This window comes from Mastomys coucha, unplaced genomic scaffold (assembly GCF_008632895.1).
Source record: "Mastomys coucha isolate ucsf_1 unplaced genomic scaffold, UCSF_Mcou_1 pScaffold22, whole genome shotgun sequence".
Taxonomy (NCBI): Eukaryota; Metazoa; Chordata; class Mammalia; order Rodentia; family Muridae; genus Mastomys; species Mastomys coucha.
Window position 1 is genome coordinate 146,486,264 of NW_022196905.1, and position 18,298 is coordinate 146,504,561.

The 18,298-nt window shown below is 50.1% G+C and overlaps 2 protein-coding genes across 5 annotated transcripts in view; both read left to right on the forward strand.

Moving 5' to 3' along the window:
• The first annotated feature begins 278 nt into the window (after window positions 1–278).
• Znf358 (zinc finger protein 358) lies at window positions 279–4,739 on the forward strand. Of its 4 annotated transcripts, none has more exons than XM_031338880.1 (3): window positions 279–840; window positions 2,910–4,146; window positions 4,189–4,739. In XM_031338880.1, exons 1-3 carry the CDS (start codon window positions 615–617, stop codon window positions 4,664–4,666), a joined length of 1,941 nt encoding a protein of 646 aa, XP_031194740.1. In that variant the 5' UTR covers window positions 279–614; the 3' UTR covers window positions 4,667–4,739. The 4 variants fall into 4 exon arrangements, with proteins under 4 accessions (XP_031194740.1, XP_031194739.1, XP_031194741.1 ...); XM_031338881.1 differs by adding an exon at window positions 977–1,177 and having other exon boundaries at window positions 726–840; window positions 2,910–4,739; XM_031338882.1 differs by adding an exon at window positions 953–1,177 and having other exon boundaries at window positions 732–840; window positions 2,910–4,739.
• Window positions 4,740–7,841: 3,102 nt separating this feature from the next.
• The window catches only part of Mcoln1 (mucolipin 1), a 14,888-nt gene continuing 4,431 nt past the window's right edge, over window positions 7,842–18,298 (forward strand). The window contains exons 1-10 of the mRNA XM_031338890.1: window positions 7,842–7,994; window positions 12,293–12,498; window positions 14,204–14,371; window positions 14,456–14,621; window positions 15,271–15,379; window positions 15,635–15,731; window positions 15,906–16,005; window positions 17,259–17,365; window positions 17,479–17,628; window positions 17,758–17,859. Of these exons, the coding sequence (XP_031194750.1) occupies window positions 7,964–7,994; window positions 12,293–12,498; window positions 14,204–14,371; window positions 14,456–14,621; window positions 15,271–15,379; window positions 15,635–15,731; window positions 15,906–16,005; window positions 17,259–17,365; window positions 17,479–17,628; window positions 17,758–17,859 (1,236 nt within the window). The 5' untranslated portion in view covers window positions 7,842–7,963. The remainder of the gene's footprint in view (window positions 7,995–12,292; window positions 12,499–14,203; window positions 14,372–14,455; window positions 14,622–15,270; window positions 15,380–15,634; window positions 15,732–15,905; window positions 16,006–17,258; window positions 17,366–17,478; window positions 17,629–17,757; window positions 17,860–18,298) is intronic.

An 18,298-nucleotide genomic window follows, 5' to 3' on the forward strand; every position in this document is an offset into this window, starting at 1 on the left:
CTCAAAGCACACACCCCTCCCTTGCTTACGTGTGTTTGAATATCATGATAGCTGGTGTTTGAAACAAGAGAGAATTGAAAAAGAGGGCAAGACAAAGACAGGCAGAGACAAAAGAGGGCAGAGGCAGAGAAAATGACTTGGCCAGAGGCAAAGAAATTAAAAGAGGAAAAATTGATTCCGGTAGAGATGGAGAAAGATAAAAAGGAGGACTGGAGAGATGGTTCAGTAGATACAGGTGCACGGCTAAGCATGCAGACCCTGGTTCCATCCCCGAGATGGAATAAGGAGAGAACAGACTCCTGCAACTTATCCACTGATTCCCCCATGCGCAACACGGCACGCATAGGCACTGAATCAAATAATTTTTTTTTTTAAGGAGATGAAGAAAAAGATGGAGAGGAGGGAACAGAATGAAAGACAGATGGACAGATGGAGACAGAGACACAGATGGAGAGTCAAGATCGGGTCGGAGAAGGGACCGGAAAAGTCACATGGGTGCATGGAGGGATTAGGGTAGCGCGGGTTGGTAGGGCGCAAACAAAGACTGGACGCGCGCCAGCCTCGGTGGCCCTGGCCGGGACAAAGGCTTGGCCCGGGGGGGGGCGGGGGCAGCGATGGCGCCGGCCGCCAAGGGCGCGGGCGAACTACAAGTCCCAGCAGCTCCCGCAGCGGCCCTCGGCCGGCCCCTCTCGCTCCCCGGGAGCGCCTGGCGGGGCCGCTGGGCCGAGGGGGCCACCAGCGGGGCTGGCGATCGGTGGGGTTTCCTGCAAGCCTGGGGCGGGGAGACACCGGCTGGCCAGCGCGAGTGCAGCCAGGCCGGGCAGGGGCGAGGGGCATCGGGTGAGTGACCCCGAAAGCGGATCGGGCCGGATTGGGGAAGGCTGGACAAAAGGGGGAGGTGGGTGGGAGGAGACCCCCAACACTAAGAGCAGGGTGCGGGGCGCGGCCCCAGGCTATCTCTATGCATCCCTTGCAGAGTGCATGGTGTCAGCTCTCGACTTGGGGGGTTAAGGTGGCGGACGCGGTGAGAAGGGGGTCCCGAGGAGCTCAGGCCTAGTACGTTTATCCCGCCAACGTCGGGACCACCACGTAATCTACAGTGAATCTGAGATCCGGATGGGTGGAGGCGCTCGCTAGCTCGGATCCCACAGAGCAGGACACCTCCTTGCTTCAGAAGGTGATGGGGGTTCATTCTTTCTGGAAACCAAGAGAAGCCTGGGGCATTGTTCTTCCTATGTGGGACTTTATACTCCATAGTGTGTGTGTCCAGGAGGGAAGTGTCGTGTTACCTCAAGGATCCCAAGAAAAATCCCCAGTTATTGTTATCTTCCACCTCCAGTCTTGGGATGTAGAGCTCTGGAAGCCCATTTTCCCAAGAGATGATCCGGGTGCACCTGCCCTCTCCACAGGGTTTCATCTAAGAGATAGATGGGAGTTTTCATCCAAGATGGGAGTTCATGAGGCTGCTTCCTTCGAAGGCAATCTAAAAATGTGTTGTCTCCAGAAAGCTGGGCGGAGGCCCGGGGGTATTGCCTACTAATCTCCAGTAGTAGGGCCTGGGTAGAAAAACTGTTGGGGGAAACTCAGCTCCCCACTGTGTACTGTCTCCTGGCTGTGAGGTTGGGGTCAGGTAAGTTTCCCTAATTCCCAGGAGCCCAGCCCAACAAAGAGTCCACTTAGCCCCAAGGTAGAGAGAGATGTATTACTCTTTCTCCACATCTACCCCTTTCCCTAACACAGCCCTCATACCCTAATCAAGGAGTCAGGAATTCCCTTCCCTGGAGACATTTCTCCTCAGCCCTCTGCTGCCCTACCCTCCGGTTCTCTCTGTAACTCCAGAGCTCCCCCTCCCCCACCCCCAGGTATTGTTTTCACCAGCTCTTCAACAAGGGGTTAAAATTCACAATCTTCTAGCCAATTGGAAAATTGCTATCTTAACTGCTCTCCACCCACTGGCTGTGGAGGTCTTAGTGCTCCTTCAGTCCCTTTCCCTAGAAGAGGGCATCCCTCCTTAATTTTGAAACCCGTTATTATTTTGTAGCCCAGGCTGGCCAGATCTGTCAGCCTCATCTTCAAAAAATAATGCTTGGATTACAGATGTGCGCCACCACTGCTAGCTCAGGTTTCCTCTCCCTGTCCTCTGGTTTAGGAGAGAATATATCTCCAGCAAGCTGTGAGGCCTAGAATTCTTTCCTGGAAGCAAACAAGAGTCCCTGCATTTTTCACCGTGACAGAGAAGGACCGCTAGACATCCTTAACCTTCCATCCTTACCACTACCCATTTTACTTCAGTAAGACAAGCCACACACATCCCCTTTTTTACCAGGGACCTCCAGATCTACCACTTGCAAGGCGGGGCAAGAATTCAGACCATGACCTCATGAGGGAAAAAGAACCCTGACACCCTTTCCCCCAGGATTTAGGATGTCAGACCTGAGAACCGCCTTCCACAACACCCAAGTTCCCGTACTACATAGAGCTCAGGATGGGGCTGGGGATGCCGCTTAGAGGGTAGAGTGCTCACCTGCCATGCAGGAAACCAGTACCATACGAGCTGAATGTGCTTGGGCAAGCCGTGTAATTCCACACAGGAGGCTGAGGCAGGATAAGTAATTTAAGGTCATCCTTGATTATGTGAGTTGATAGACAGCTGGAGCTACTCAAGACCCTGTTTTTAAAAAACGAGGTCCCAAGATGGCCCCCATGCAGGTCTGAGGTGAAAAGTGAGGGTCCCAGCATATCCCACTAGGAGCCTTCTATTCCATATCCTAGCTAGGATACCAGTTAGAACTCTCCCTGTGCTTAAAGACACGAACAGGAACTATATATGTTCACCAGGGACTTTGGTGTGGTGTAACACCCTCTCTCCGAGAACCTCCCTCTACCAACCTCCTGTCCTCACACTGCAGATCCTGTTCCAGAAGCTGCAAGCAGTTCTCCTTCCAGGATGAGGCGCTCGGTCCTGGTTAGGAACCCAGGCCACAAGAGTCTTAGGCCCCTTTATGGAGACCTTCATTCAGACCCAGAAGACCTGGACCCCAGTCCCAAAGATCCAGATCCTATCTCTGAAAGCCCTGAGCCAGAGCCGGAAGACCTCAACACTGTCTCAGAAGATGGGGACGCCAGCTTAGAAGATCTGGACCCTGAAACAGATGAAGCTCCACGATCCATCTTGGGGAAGCCAGACTTGGATTCCCAAGATCTGGATCCCATGTCTTCAAGTTTCGACCTCGATCCTGATGTGATTGGCCCGGTGCCACTAGTTCTCGACCCAAGCAACGACACCCTCAGCCCTGCTGCTCCAGATGTGGATTCCCTTCCTTCTGGCCTCACTGCCACCCCCGAAATCTTGGCCACTAGTCCAGCGGTGCTTCCTGCCCCTGCCAGTCCACCTCGTCCCTTCTCCTGTCCTGATTGTGGGCGAGCCTTCCGTCGAAGCTCTGGGCTGAGCCAGCACCGACGCACACACAGTGGAGAGAAGCCTTACCGCTGCCCCGACTGTGGCAAGTCATTCAGCCACGGCGCCACATTGGCCCAGCATCGTGGCATCCACACTGGTGCACGGCCCTACCAGTGTGCTGCCTGCGGCAAGGCCTTCGGCTGGCGGTCCACACTGCTCAAACATCGAAGCAGCCACAGTGGAGAGAAGCCACACCACTGTCCCGTGTGTGGCAAGGCCTTCGGTCACGGCTCGTTGCTGGCCCAACACCTGCGCACGCACGGTGGCCCCCGTCCCCACAAGTGCCCAGTGTGTGCCAAAGGCTTTGGGCAGGGCTCTGCACTACTTAAACACCTGCGCACCCACACAGGCGAGCGTCCCTACCCATGCCCACAGTGTGGCAAGGCCTTTGGGCAGAGCTCAGCGTTGCTCCAGCATCAGCGCACCCACACTGCTGAGCGTCCCTACCGCTGTCCCCACTGTGGCAAAGCCTTTGGGCAGAGCTCCAACTTGCAGCACCACCTCCGAATCCACACTGGTGAGCGACCTTACGCCTGCCCACACTGCTCCAAGGCCTTTGGGCAGAGTTCAGCACTCCTACAACACCTCCACGTGCATTCTGGCGAGCGCCCCTACCGTTGTCAGCTCTGTGGCAAAGCCTTTGGCCAAGCCTCCAGCCTCACCAAACATAAGCGTGTGCACGAAGGAGCTGCGGCTGCTGCTGCTGCCGCTGCAGCGGCAGCAGCGGCAGCAGCGGCAGCAGCGGCAGCAGCAGGGCTGGGCCTTGGGCCTGGTTTGAGCCCAGTATCTATGATGAGGCCAGGGCAGATCTCCTTCCTGGGTCCTGATGCTGTTTCTGTGCTGGAATCTGGTCTGGGCCTCAGTTCTGGAGCCAGCTCTGCCCGAAGTTCTGCCCCTACTTCTGTGCTGGGTTCACTCCAAAATCCCACCCTTCAGACCCACTTAGGATCTATCTCCAGTCCTGATCTTGTCCTGTCTTCTGACCCTAAGCCCAGCCATGATGCTGATCCTGATGTGGTACCCTGCCCTGACCAAGAATCTGATCCCAGCCCTAACCCCGATCTTGTCCCCAGTCCTGACCCCAAACCCAAGTCCCAAACTGACCCCTGCTCACCCACTCGCGACAGTCCCAGCCCAGCCCTTCCAACTGGAGAAAGCCCCAAGTGGGTAAAGGAGGAAGGGGCATTGCTGGGGCCTGATGGATAAAGGGGGCACTGGCGTCTCTGAGGATCTGAGGAAGATGTGTGTCACAGTCACAGTAAAATCCTCCTGCCTCCTGGCTCTGTGTTGTTACTTGCCTTTTTTGATTTCTCCTACTGCTGGTGGGAATGGAAGGTGTGGTCCAGGCAGATCTGTTGAGGCACACTCTCTAGCTTACCATACAGGGCCCCACAGAGAGTCTTTCCACCCATTATGTCTCTGCTCTCCTGAGTCTGGTCACTGTAGTCAGGTCACACAACTTCTGTGGGTGTTTTCCTTAGGTATTTCCTCCAGTGTTGGGATTTCTGGCATGATGATATTCTAGTGGGATGACCATAAAGGTTACTAAAGGGCACCAGAAACAAGCCACTGGATCCTTGAGCTAACCTCCTTGCCCTTGAAGAGCCACCAGAAGAGTGGAGGTTGCATATTCCTGTTACACATTTTATGTGCTTAATGAACATCTGTGAGCCTGGGTAGCCATGCAGGCCTGTCACCTAAGTACTCTAGAGGTAGCAGCAGGAAGATTGGACCATGTAGTAAGCCTGCCACGAAAAGCTAGACTACCACTTGGTGATTTATCTTAAAATATTTATTTTATTTGATGTGTACAAATGCTTTGCCTATATGTATATCTGTGTACCATGTGCATGGAGTGCCCATATAGAGCAAAAGAGGACATTGAATCCTCTAGAACTGGAGTTACAGATAGTTAGTTATAAGGCATGATCTGAGAGATAGGAATTAAACCCATGTTTTCTGTAAGAACAGTACGTGCTCTTAACCACTGAGCCATCTCTTATATATTTGAAAAGCACACTTAGTGTGGGTGGGTGGGTGGGTGCACGCGCGTGTGCACAAGCACGCCATAGCATCCATGTGTTGAGGTCAGATAACTTTCAGGGATTGGTTTTCCTACTATGAAGGTTTGGGGGATTGAACTCAAGTCATCAATTTTGGCAGCAAGTTCCTTTACCTAATAAGCCATCTACCAGCTTGCCTTATTTTATTTAAATTTTTATTTTATGTGTATGAATGTTTTGCCTACATGTAAGTGCATCAGGTACATGCCTGATGCCTCTCAGGGAAGCCAGAGGATGGTGCTGGATCCCCTGTAACTGGAGCTATGGACAGCTGTGAACTGCTATGTGGGTCCTGTATACTGACCCAAATTTAGCCATTGAAACCATCTCTTCACCTCATTTGTTGGTTTATTTGCTTATTGAGATAGGGTCTCATTTTGTAACCCAGACTGGCCTAGAACTTATTATGTAGGCTTGCCTCAGTTTCCTGAGTGCTGGCATTACAGGTGTTAACCACCATGCCCTAATAAATATCTAATACTGAGGTCTCAGAAGGAAGCAAGACCAGCACATTTTGGACACTTCTAATTTAGAAATATCTCAAAACTAAGGAGAGAGGGTGGGACATTCTAAAACCATAGCAAGATTTTTGATTGAGATGGAAGGACCACTTTTCCTGAGGAAGGTTTTTGCTTCCTTTACGGGGTAGGATATCACTACACAGACCTAGCTGGTCTCAAAATCCATTGTCTAAACAGCCCACTTGCCCTCCCCCTCTGCATGTGTGCACACATGAGCATGTGTACTTGTAGGTGTGGGGGCCAGTGCTTGTGTGTGTGTTGGCAGCATATGTACATGTATGTTTGTGTACAGCATATGTGTGTGTGTGTGTGTATGTATGTGTGTGTGCGGCATATGTACTTGTAGGTGTGGGTGCCAGTGCTTGTGTGTGTGTACACATAGAGGCAAGGGATCCAGGTTGGTGTCTTCCTCAATTCTTCCCTTTCTTTTAAATTTTATTTTTGTCATATATTTAAGTGTTTTACTTTCAGGTAGTCTGTGCCCCATGACTGGTGGCTTTGGAGGTCAGAAGAGGGCATTATATCTAGTGGAACTGGAATTATGGACAGTTGTCAGCTGCTAGGTGCTTGGTGCTGGGAATTGAACTCTAGTCCTCTGTAAGAACCAGTTCTCCTAGCTGACGAGCTATCTCTTTAGCCCCTGCGTCTATCCTGGAGCTCATCTCTGCCTCCTCAATGCTGGGGCTGCAGGTACCTGGCCTTAGTTTTTACATGGATTCTAGGGATCTGAATTCTGGTCTCCATGCTTTTGTGGCAAGCACTTGAGCCACTGAGCCACCTCCCTGTACTACTGCACTGAGCCATCTCCCTAGCCTCAATGCCTGGCTTTTGAGAAAGTATTATGATACTTACCAAAATTACTGACTGCATGGGCCACCATCCCTTGTTTCCACAGCACTGGAGATTGATCCCAGTTTGTGCATGCTGAGAAAGCACCCTATCAACTGGGCTACATCTCCAGCACTGTAAGATGGTCTTGAATTATTTCATTTAATCCTTTGTACAGCTCCGGGAGGCAGGTAGTTCTGGGTGAATCCTGTTTTGCAAAGGACAAGAAAATTTCAATTGATTATTATTAATAATAAAAGGAACTAGCACACCGTTTAAGGCACTGTAGAAAGTTTTGAAGCGATGGTGAGATTTTAAACTCGAATTGCCTTCCTTGCAGAACCTGCGTTTTTAACTATCAAGTTCCAACCAAGACTGCCATAAAGAGGTGAATGGCAGAAGATGGAAACTAGACCAGTGGTCAGTTTAAGAGGGAAGTTTTCTGGTAGTTGCAAAGCCATGGGAAGCCACTAGGAGGTTCTAGAAGGTAGACATTCTTCGGAGGTTCTGGATTCTACGTAGGAGGAGACTGGCAGTAAAAGATAGGACTGAGGCTGTTGCAGTAGCGCAAAAAAGCCGATGTCTTTGGATTGTTAAAATATGGTTCTATTTGGTTTAGGAAATAGTTTGTTTGTAGCTCAGATGGAAGATAGAAAAGGTTTCTGGGAGTAGAGGGGAGGATATTTTCGGCTTAGAACGTCAGGTCATCACCGGACACCATTGAGGGTAATAGGTGAAGCTATGGACACAGAAGTTACAAGGCTGTCTCCAAGCCAGATCGGATCCAGTCCCTGCCACACCTAGAAGCCAGCAGGTCCCTCAGACCTTTTTGTTATAGTTGCTATCGGCACTAGGACCGCACGACTGTTTATAGTCCACAAGCGGCCAGCTAGGGGCGCATGCGCACTGCTGGGAGGCTCTGCCCTCTTAGAGTTGAGCTTGTCACGTGTTCAGCAGGGCGCCCCGCTCACGTGACCGCGGCGCATGTCAGCTGATGCGGGAGGGTTTGAAGCAGCGCCGGGAGGGAGCGAGGCCGCAGTGACCGCGGCGCGCGCTCGGACCCGCCCGCGTCCCGCGCTCACCCTGCGGCCATGGCCACCGCGGCGGGCCGGCGCGGCTCAGGTGAGCGCGGGCGGCGGGAGGGCGCGCCCGGCTCCGCCACCACGGGTGACGAGCGCCCAGCCTTCCGCTCCAGTCCAGTGCTGGGAGATGGGCATTCGGCTTCTGAAACCTGGGCGGCGGGTGCGGGCACCAGCGTCTCCTACCTCAGGCGGAGAGCTTCTACGGATCCTAGAATCTGGGCAGCGGGTGGGCATCGACATATCTGACCTTGGGCGGCGAATGTCCAGCGTTCTGGACGTTCTGGCGTTCCGGGCGGACTTCTCTGCCATCCTACGGGAGATTGACAGATGATACCTCCTAGAACCTGGGCAGCGGGTGCGCATCGACTACTCCGACCTTGGATGTCAAGCGCCCAACTTCCCATTCGTCAATTCCAGTGCGGACTTCTCAGATGCTCCATAGGGAAGAGATGGGCAGATGGCTCCCAGAACCTGGGCTTCCAGTTCTCACGTTTTTCAAGTCCCCAAATGAGAGAGATAGACAACTGCATCCTAGAATCTGGGTGGTGGGTGGGTACCAACATCTCTAAACCTCAGATGGACAGCTTGCATAGTACCCAGAACTCAGATAGTAGATGGGTACCAGCATCTCTTGGCCTCAAGCAGTGAGGGTCCACAGTTCCTAGAACTGCGTGGTGGGTGGCCAACATCTTCCCCAGCCTCTTGCACTAAGCTCTCCATTTTTCCCCTTTAAGTTTGGTGCAGATTTATGGAGGAGAGATGCATAGTTGGTTCTCAGAACCAGTGGGTGGGCCCCAGTCTTTAAAACCCTGCAGAGAACTTATTGCTGTTGATAATGATCCTGAAGGCTAGTACAAGCTTAGTTGCCTTATGAGATAGAGAGTCCAAAAAACTTGGACTGTGGATGGGCTTAAGATTCTCCAATTTAGCTGGGCAGTGGTGGCACACGCCTTTAATCCCAGCACTGGGGAGGCAGAGGCAGGTGGATTTCTGAGTTCAAGGCCAACCTGGTCTACAGAGTGAAGTTCCAGGACAGCCAGGGCTATACAGAGAAACCCTGTCTCGAAAAACAAACAAACAAGTCTCCAATTTAAGAGGGCAAGACTCCTGATAATCCCAGCCTCTACCTCCCTTGTGCTGGAATTCTAAGCATGTGTCACCATGGATGGCTGTATTATTGTTATTACGGAACATTTCTTCCCAGGGTTGTTTGTGACCTGTAAGAGTATTGCCTTTCCCAACCTAGTCTCTTCTCAGTTTGTAAACAGGCAGCAGGCAGGCGGCCAGCTTCTTCCATTAGGACAGTATTTGAAGCCCTGGGGTTTTGTTGGTGGTAGTTTGGTTTTGTTTGGATCAGGTTCTTGTTTTATAGATCCTGAACTTCTTTTACTCTTGTTTTTGTCTGTTTTGAAACGGAGTCTCTATGCAGCTCTGACAGTTCTGGAATTCTGACATCCGCTTTCCTTTGCTTCCAGAATTCTGCCGTCCTTGCGCCTGCGATACTCCTTCCTCAGCCTCGGAGTACTGGGATTACAGGCCTAGTCCAGTATTTCTCCTCCTCTTCCTCCCCTCCTTCTGGATTAAACCTAGGGCCATGTACCACACCACCACTGAGCTATGTCCCAAGCTTTAGCCAAAGTTCCAGTTGCTCAGTTTGCTGGAACTCAGACAGTAACCTGCAAATGAGACCCAAGGCCTCCCTTCTGGAAGCCAGTGCCCAAATGCTCAGCCTCCCTGAGCAGAAAGAGAGCTAGAGGGATGGTCTCCACAGACTAGGGGAACTAACTTACAGTTACCTTCCTAAAATGAGATTGTGTGCTCCCAGATTCCAGGCTTGTCACTGAGAAATCTGGGGATGACATCTCATGTTGATCTCTCACTGTGTGCTGGCTGCAAACATTCATGTGGGAGTCCTGGCTGGTAGTGCCTGGGATGGGTTAAATTGTGATTTTAGCTAGGGAGTTAACGGCCTGCCTTTTGGCTTTCTTCTCTACTAGGTTGTAAACAAGCTCACCTAAACTAAAAGGGGAGGAGCCAGGTAGGAACTACAGGTAGTGATGTGGCCCAGCCTTTCCTGGCAGCTTTGGGGCTGGAAGAATGGCTCACAGGTAGAATACTTGTATAGCACAGCATGCCACTCAGGCCTAGCTATGCACTGAAGAGTGGGTTATTCTCTGGTTGGTCTGGCAGGATTCTCAAAGTCGTTTCTGGATCTCAGCCTTAGGGGTAGATGGTTTTAATTTCCACTTTCTGGACGAATTGAGGGAGGTGGACTGAGTCTGGAATTTGGCTTTTGGCTGTGGGATTCCCAGAACTTGACTGCCTGCAGGGTTGACTGCCACGGACAACCTGTAGGAGTTCGTCCTCTTCTTCTACAGTGTGGGTCCCAGGGACTGAACTCAGGGTGTTAGGTTTGGCAACAAGCACCTTTAACTACTGATCCACTTTGCCAGCTCGTTTTGGGGTTCTTCTGGATCAGGCTCTAACCAACCTGGCCTTGTTTTGCTATGTAGTTCAGGCAAGCCTTGAACTTCTACCTCTTGCATTCTGGGCTTACAGACATGAGTCATTCTGCCAGCCTTTATTGTTAATGTCAGACCTGTGGCCTGGGATGGGCTGGTTTCTAATGAGTTCGAAGGTTATTCTTGGGGGATTTGTCCTGGGAACACTGGAATTTGGGCCCGCTCTGTGCTAATTGCTTGTAGACTGGAGTTTGGGTAAGTGTGGGGCTTTGCCAAGCCTTTCAAGAAGCCCAGCTGCTGGTTCTTCTCCCACAAGAGGACTGGGGGTTTTTGTTTTTGGCTAGCCTCAATCCAGGCTCTGTGATAAAGGCTTTCTGAATATTGAGTTCCTAGCTTGTGGAGGAGGACGGGTACTTCATTTGGAAGATGAAGTTGAGGCTCAATGAGGAGACTAAACCTAGATTGTCAAGCTTGGTAGCAAACTCTCTATTCTCTGACCATCTTACTACCAGCTGTTAAGTTTCAAACTTTGGATGAATAGCTGAGGTACCTATTTAACATCTCAAAGCAGACATTGGTTTCCAGGTTCCTCCCTCAGTCACTACCTGTTACTGGACCTTCCTGGCTGTCAGACCCCACCCTGCCCTCTAACTTTCCAGCTCAGGGTCTGGACTGCCCTTCCCTATATAATCCAACCATTTTGATTATCTGGACCCTTCATCTACTTTCTTTTAGGCCTTCTGGCTGCTGCACCTGCTTCCCTTTTCTTCCTCCTCCTTTTCCCACTCCCTCCCCCCTCCTCATGTGGCTCAGGGTCATGTCCACTCCGGACTCTCCCAGATGCCCCTGCCTCTGACTATGCTCTCCCATATCTTTATAATAAACTTCCTCCTCCACCATACCTAGGGACAGTCATGTTCCTTTCCTCTTCCTTTTTATTTCTTTTTTTCATTCACCTACCCTTACCCCCTCCTTTCTCCTTAAGACAGAATCCTAGGCTGGCCTAGGATACTTATGTAACTGAGGGTGACCTGCTCCTGTCTGCCTCACAATGCTAGGATTATAGGCATGTGTCATGCCAGGCTCTTCTTTCTCTCACTGTATGGCCCATGCTGGTCTAGAGCTTGTGATCCTCCTGCCTCAACCTTTCAGTGTTGGGATTACAAGTTTGTGCCTTCTCTCTGTTCTACCTACCTCCTTCCCACTTGTTTTTCTGGTCTCGCCAAGATCTCATGTATCTCAAGCTGGCCTTAAACTTCCTGTAGAGCACTGGGCAGTGGTGGCGAATGCCTTTAATCCCAGTACTTGGAAGGCAGAGGCAGGCAGATTTCTGAGTTCGAGGCTAGCTTGGTCTACAGAGTGAGTTCTAGGACAGTCAGGGCTACTCAGAGAAACCCTGTCTCGAAAAAAAAACAAAAACAAAAAACAAAAAAACCTTGCTGTATAGCAAAAGATGGATTTTGTGATCCTCCTGCTTCTGGCTCCCAAAAGCTGGGCTTTCAGATGTACACGAGCATGCTTCATTTTTTACATGCTGGGATTAGACTCAGGACTTTGTATATTCTAGGCAAGCACTCTACCAACTGAGCTACATTCCAGCCCTGTTTTTTTTTTTTCTTCTTTTCAAAGTACTTTTTATTACATTTACTTACTGTATGTGCACATGAGCTTATGAGTTCTCTCCTTCCACCACGTGGGTTCAGAGGATCAAGCTCAGGTTGTCAGGCTTGGTGGCAAACACATTGCCTACTGAGCCATCTTACAGTTTTTCTTCTACATTCTTCCTTTCCTGTAGACTTTGTGGAGGCTTGCTGGTGAAGGAAGCAGAGGGCATTGTCCATTCCTGATATTCTACTCTCCTTTCCCATTCTTTTAGAAACTGAGCGACTGCTGACCCCCAATCCTGGGTATGGGACCCAGGTGGGGACCTCACCAGCCCCAACAACCCCCCCAGAAGAGGAAGACCTCCGCCGCCGCCTCAAGTACTTCTTTATGAGTCCATGTGACAAGTTCCGGGCCAAAGGCCGAAAGCCCTGCAAGCTGATGCTGCAGGTGGTCAAGATCTTGGTGGTCACTGTGCAGGTGAGACCAGCCAGGCAGGATCTTGACCAAATGCTACCACAGTCACTGTTTTCATCTTAGAGCCTCTTGCTGCCATACAATGGTAATGACAGTGATGAAGCAGGAAGGAATCTGAGACTTGTGGTCAATAACTCTTTTTAGCTCCCAGAAGCACTGGCCACTCTCTCACCTCCATTGTATACCCAAAATGCCCCGAGGGTCACACAGTTACTGTGTAAAGTTACCCAGTGGCTGAGTACAGGGTAGATGGGATGTGAATCCTGTCAATCTGATGTTATCCTTTTTGAACTCCCCTCATCAAAAGTAGACCATGGATGTTAGCTATCCTGGAGGCGTGGGTTCAGGACACACCCCGTCAATCAGTACACATACACCGACCCTTCATTCACCACTGCTGTGAGGTATACTAGTACCCACCTTGTGCTGTGCACTGGGGATGCTTTGACCAATGTAGCATGGAACTTAAAAGGCAAAAAAGAAAAAGTACAAGGAGCTGGTTTGCTGGCTATATTTTTTTAAAAGATGTATTTATTTTATGTATATGAGTACACACTGTAGCTGTACCAGTAGTTGTGAGCCTTCATGTGGTTGTTGGGAATTGACTTTTAGGACCTCTGCTCGCTTTGGTAGGCCCCACTCGCTCTGGCCCAAAGATTTATTTATATAAGTACACTCTAGCTGTCTTCAGACACACCAGAAGAGGGCATCAGATCTCATTAGGTATGGTTGTGAGCCACCATGTGGTTGCTGGGATTTGAACTCAGGACCTTTAGAAGAATAGTCGGTGCTCTTACCCACTGAGCCATCTCACCAGCCCTGCCAGCTGGTTTTTATATCAACTTGATTCAAGCTAGAGTCATCAGATAGGAGAGAACTTCAATTGAATGCCTTCATAAGATCTGGCTATAGGCAAGCCTATTGGGCATATTCTTAATTCGTGATTGATTGGGGAGGGCCAAGCTCATTGTTGGTGAGGCCAGTCCTGGGATAGTGGTCCTGGGTTCTATAAGAAAGCAGGCTGTTCCGGGCAGTGGTGGCATATGCCTTTAATCCCAGTCCTAGGGAGGCAGAGGCAAGCCGACTTCTGAGTTCAAGGCCAGCCTGATCTACAGAGTGAGTTCCAGGACAGTCAGAGCTATATAGAGAAACCCTGTATCAAAAAACCAAAAAAAGAAAAAAAGAAAAAAGAAAGAAAGCAGACTGTGTAAGCCATAAAGAGCAGGCTAGTAAGCAGTACCGCTCCATGGCCTCCGCATCACCTCCTGCCTCCAGGTTCCTTCCCTATTTGAGTTCTTGTCCTGACTTTCTTCAGTGATGGTGATATGACAGTGTAAACAAATAAACTCTTTCCTCTTCAAGCTGCCTTTGGTCATGGTGTACCATCACAATAGAAACCCTAAGACAGCTGTAGATATGGTTCAGCAGGTGGAGTGCTTGCCTGGCATGCATGAAGCCCTGTGTTCCATCCCCAGTATTACATAAACTCGTTCTGGTGTACACCTGTCACCCCAGCATTTGGGAGATGGAGGCAGGAAGATCAGGAGTTCAAAGGTATCTTTGACTGCATAGTGAGTTATGGGCTAGCCTGAGCAGTGCCAGTAGGGCGTTGTCTCACCTTGGTAGACATCTCTTGGACTCTATTTTTCTTCTTCTTCTCCTTGCTGAGTTGTGCTATCAAGGCCAACCTCTGGCTTCTTCTTGGCAGCTCATTCTTTTTGGGCTCAGCAACCAGCTGGTGGTGACATTCCGGGAAGAGAACACCATTGCTTTCCGACATCTCTTCCTGTTGGGTTACTCTGATGGGTCTGATGACACCTTTGCAGCCTACACACAGGAGCAGCTCTACCAAGCCATCTTCTATGCTGTGGACCAGGTATAGTGAGCAGCTGTTAGGGGCTTAGGGGAGTGCTCTACTGAACAAGTGGGGCTGACAGACCCTCTCCTTCTCTACCCATAGTACCTGATACTACCTGAGATATCCCTGGGCCGGTATGCCTATGTCCGTGGTGGGGGCGGGCCTTGGGCCAATGGCTCAGCGCTGGCTCTCTGCCAGCGGTACTACCACCGCGGCCATGTGGACCCAGCCAATGATACTTTTGACATTGATCCAAGGGTAGTTACTGGTGAGTAGCCAGGGCAGGGCCTAACTGTTGGGTGTGTAGGCTTCTGGGATTAAAATCCTGACATCTAGGGTTCAGAGATTTGTCTCAACAGTAGAGAGCCTGCCTAGAATCCCCCAGTGAGGGCCTAGGGTATGGCTCAGAGGTAGATGTCTTGCCTGGAATCCCACAGTGAGGGGCTAAAGGGGAGGCTGTGGGGAAAAAAAAGTAGATAGTTAAAAAAAAAGATCTAAAATCTCGACCTTGTCACTTGTACATCTGTGCGATCAGATTGTAAAATCAAGACTAGTTTGACATGCGCAGTGTACTTAGTGTAATGCATGACACAGGAAGAGCCAGGCATTAATATCATCTACTCACTGAGCATCTGGAGGGCCTGTGGAATGCTGTGGTCTTTATAGAGCATAAGGCAGATCATGCCCTCCTTTGGGTAGTGACAGCGAAAGGTTAAATGTGAAGGGATGGGCAGAAGGTGTAGCTCTAGTGGACTCTGGCCTAGCACACAGATTCTAGGCTTGATCCCTAGTGCTGGAAAGAAGCAATAAAGCATAAAGAGGGAGCTAAAACAGTGAAGACAGATCAACAGGACTGTAGGAGACCAACCTGGGCCTCCCTGTTCCCTGAGTCCTTTTGTATGACTACCTATCTTCAGACTGTATCCAGGTGGATCCTCCTGACAGACCCCCTGACATCCCCAGTGAGGACTTGGACTTCTTGGATGGCAGCACCAGTTACAAGAACCTCACATTGAAATTCCACAAGTACTGCCCTTTTCTCTTGAGGGGGCTGATTGTTTGAGGGGCTCAAGGGTCCAGCTGAGGATGGGGTGAGTGGAGTGGCCAGAGTCCAAACATTGGAGCTGAGCCCACTTTCATGGAGTTGATAGGGAGTAGGGCCCTCACCCAGTGACCTAGCAGGTTACTGAGTGAGCCATTTCTTATGCTAGCTGCAGAGTCAGCCTAAGATAGGAGTGACTGACACTGGACCCCTCCCCTCACCCAAGCCTCCCCCAATAGGCTGATCAACGTCACCATCCACTTCCAGCTGAAGACAATTAACCTGCAGAGCCTCATCAACAATGAGATCCCTGACTGTTACACCTTCAGTATCCTGGTGAGCAACTGGGTAATCCTCTGAACCCCCAAGCTCTCCTGTATGGTTGAGGGACTTAAGAGGAATAATCACTCAAGATGTTATGAGAGTGATGGGACAGATTGGCTGTAGTGGGGGCTGGGGGAGGGTTGGTGTTTGGGACTGCTCCAGCTTACTCTGCCCTCACCCCTTCAGATCACATTCGACAATAAAGCGCACAGTGGGCGAATCCCCATCCGCCTGGAGACCCAGACCCACATCCAGGAGTGTAAACACCCCAGTGTCTCCAGACATGGTAAACTTTCCCATCTTCAGGCCCCCCTATTACCCTAAGATTAGTTGTGACTCTCCCAGACATTTCTTGGGCCTCAGATAGTACTATCCAGGGGCCCTTACTATGCATGACTTGCTGTGACCCCAGGCCAGTGTTGATTGGGCAGGTTGACTGTGTAGGAGTAACCTGGGTATTTTAGTTGGGGTTTCTATTGCTGTGAAGAGACACCATGACTCTTATAAAAGAAAGCATTTAATTGGGGCCGGTTTATAGATTCAGAGGTTCAGTCCATTATCATCATGGAGGGAAGCATCACAGCAAGCAGGAAGACTTGGTACTGGAGGAGAGTTCAACCCACCTAGGGGCTTGTTAGGGGATCCTCACCTGGGGTCTCCCAACAATGCCACACATCCCAGTAATGCCATTTCCCATGGGCCAAGCATATTCAAACCACCACAATGGGCCTGTTCAAGTTCATCACAAAGAACCAGGCCTATAATCCTAACTATTTAAGCAGTTGATGTAGGATATTCACAAATTCAAAATCTGCCTGGGCAATTTTGAGAGCCCTTATCTCAAAAAAAAAAAAAAAAAAGGAGACAGGTGGCTGGAGATGTAGCCTAGTGGCACAGTGGTTTCCTGCCATGCTCAAGGCCTTAAGTTTAATCCCCAGTACTGTAAATAAATATATAAGCAAATAAACATTTTCCTGTAGTCACAGCACAAGGAGTTTGAAGTCATCCTTGTCTACATGTAATGAATCCCAGGTTACCTTGGGTTATGTGAGACCTTGTCCCAAAATAAAACAAAATAAAATGGGCTGGAGAGTAATTCTAGCTGATAGGAAGCCCTATGTTCAGTTCTCACTGCTTTGAAAACATTTCTAAAAATTAGTTTTCCTGTAATCCCAGTATGAGTTCAAGACCAGCCTTGGCTACATTGAGGTCAGCCTAGGATGTATGAGATCTTGTCTTTAAGACAAACAACAAAACAAAACAAGTTGGAGTTGTATTTTAGTGGTAGAGCACTTGGCCTAACACCACACTGCTCTGTACCAGTGTTCATCAGGGATTTTTGACAGTCTTCATGCTACACACACACACACACACACACCCACACACACACCCACACACACACACACACACACACACACACACACACACACGCACGCATGTCCCTCTCCTCCAGGGCTTCTTCCTTGGCCCAACCAACCCCGAGCCCCAACATCTTAGGGCCCTGCATGGGTTTTGATCGCAGGCACCCCTTTCCTGTAGGAGACAACAGCTTCCGGCTTCTGTTTGATGTGGTAGTCATCCTCACCTGCTCCCTGTCCTTCCTGCTGTGTGCCCGATCACTGCTCCGTGGCTTCCTGCTGCAGAACGTGAGGCCCTGGTGTCACGAGCGCTGGTGCCCGCCTTGCCCAGCCCTGGGGCCATGGTGGGGGTAATGGCCTAGGGGTTTCTAGACAGACCCTCACCTGAGCTTCTCCCATAGGAGTTTGTTGTATTCATGTGGCGGCGGCGGGGTCGGGAAATCAGCCTCTGGGAAAGGCTGGAGTTTGTCAATGGCTGGTACATCCTGCTGGTCACCAGTGACGTGCTTACCATCTCAGGGACTATCATGAAGATTGGCATTGAGGCAAAGGTGTGAGTCCTATCAGTGCCCTGTTCTCAGGACCCTGTGTCTCTATCTCCAGGTCTTTGCCTGCTTGGGGACCACCTTCTTTCCAGGTAAAGTACAGCCCATGGGTTGACTCCTTGCTTCTGCCCACAGAACCTTGCCAGCTATGACGTCTGCAGCATCCTCTTGGGCACCTCCACTCTGCTCGTCTGGGTTGGTGTCATTCGCTACCTGACATTTTTCCACAAGTACAACGTGAGTGTCCTGCCCCTGAGCCCCACCTGGGCAGTATCTGCCCCATGCCTTTCAAATAAACCCAAACACACAAAGCAGTCACTAGTTCTTGCCAGTCAGTGACTCATCACAAGACTTTCTTTCTTTCCTTCCTTCCTCCTTTCTTTCTTTCTTTCTTTCTTTCTTTCTTTCTTTCTTTCCTTCCTTCCTTCCTTCCTTCCTTCCTTCCTTCCTTCCTTCCTTCCTTCTTTCTTTCTTTCTTTCTTTCTTTCTTTCTTTCTCTTTTCATGTCTTTATTATTTAAAAATAATTTTTGAGACAGGGTTTCTCTGTGTAACCCTTCTTACAGTAGTATTGGAAGTCTGTAAACTAGGTTGGTCTTGAATTCAAAGATCTGCCTCCCTCTGTCTCTCAAGTGCTGGCCCTAAAGGCATGTGTCTGACTTTTTTTTTTTTTTTTT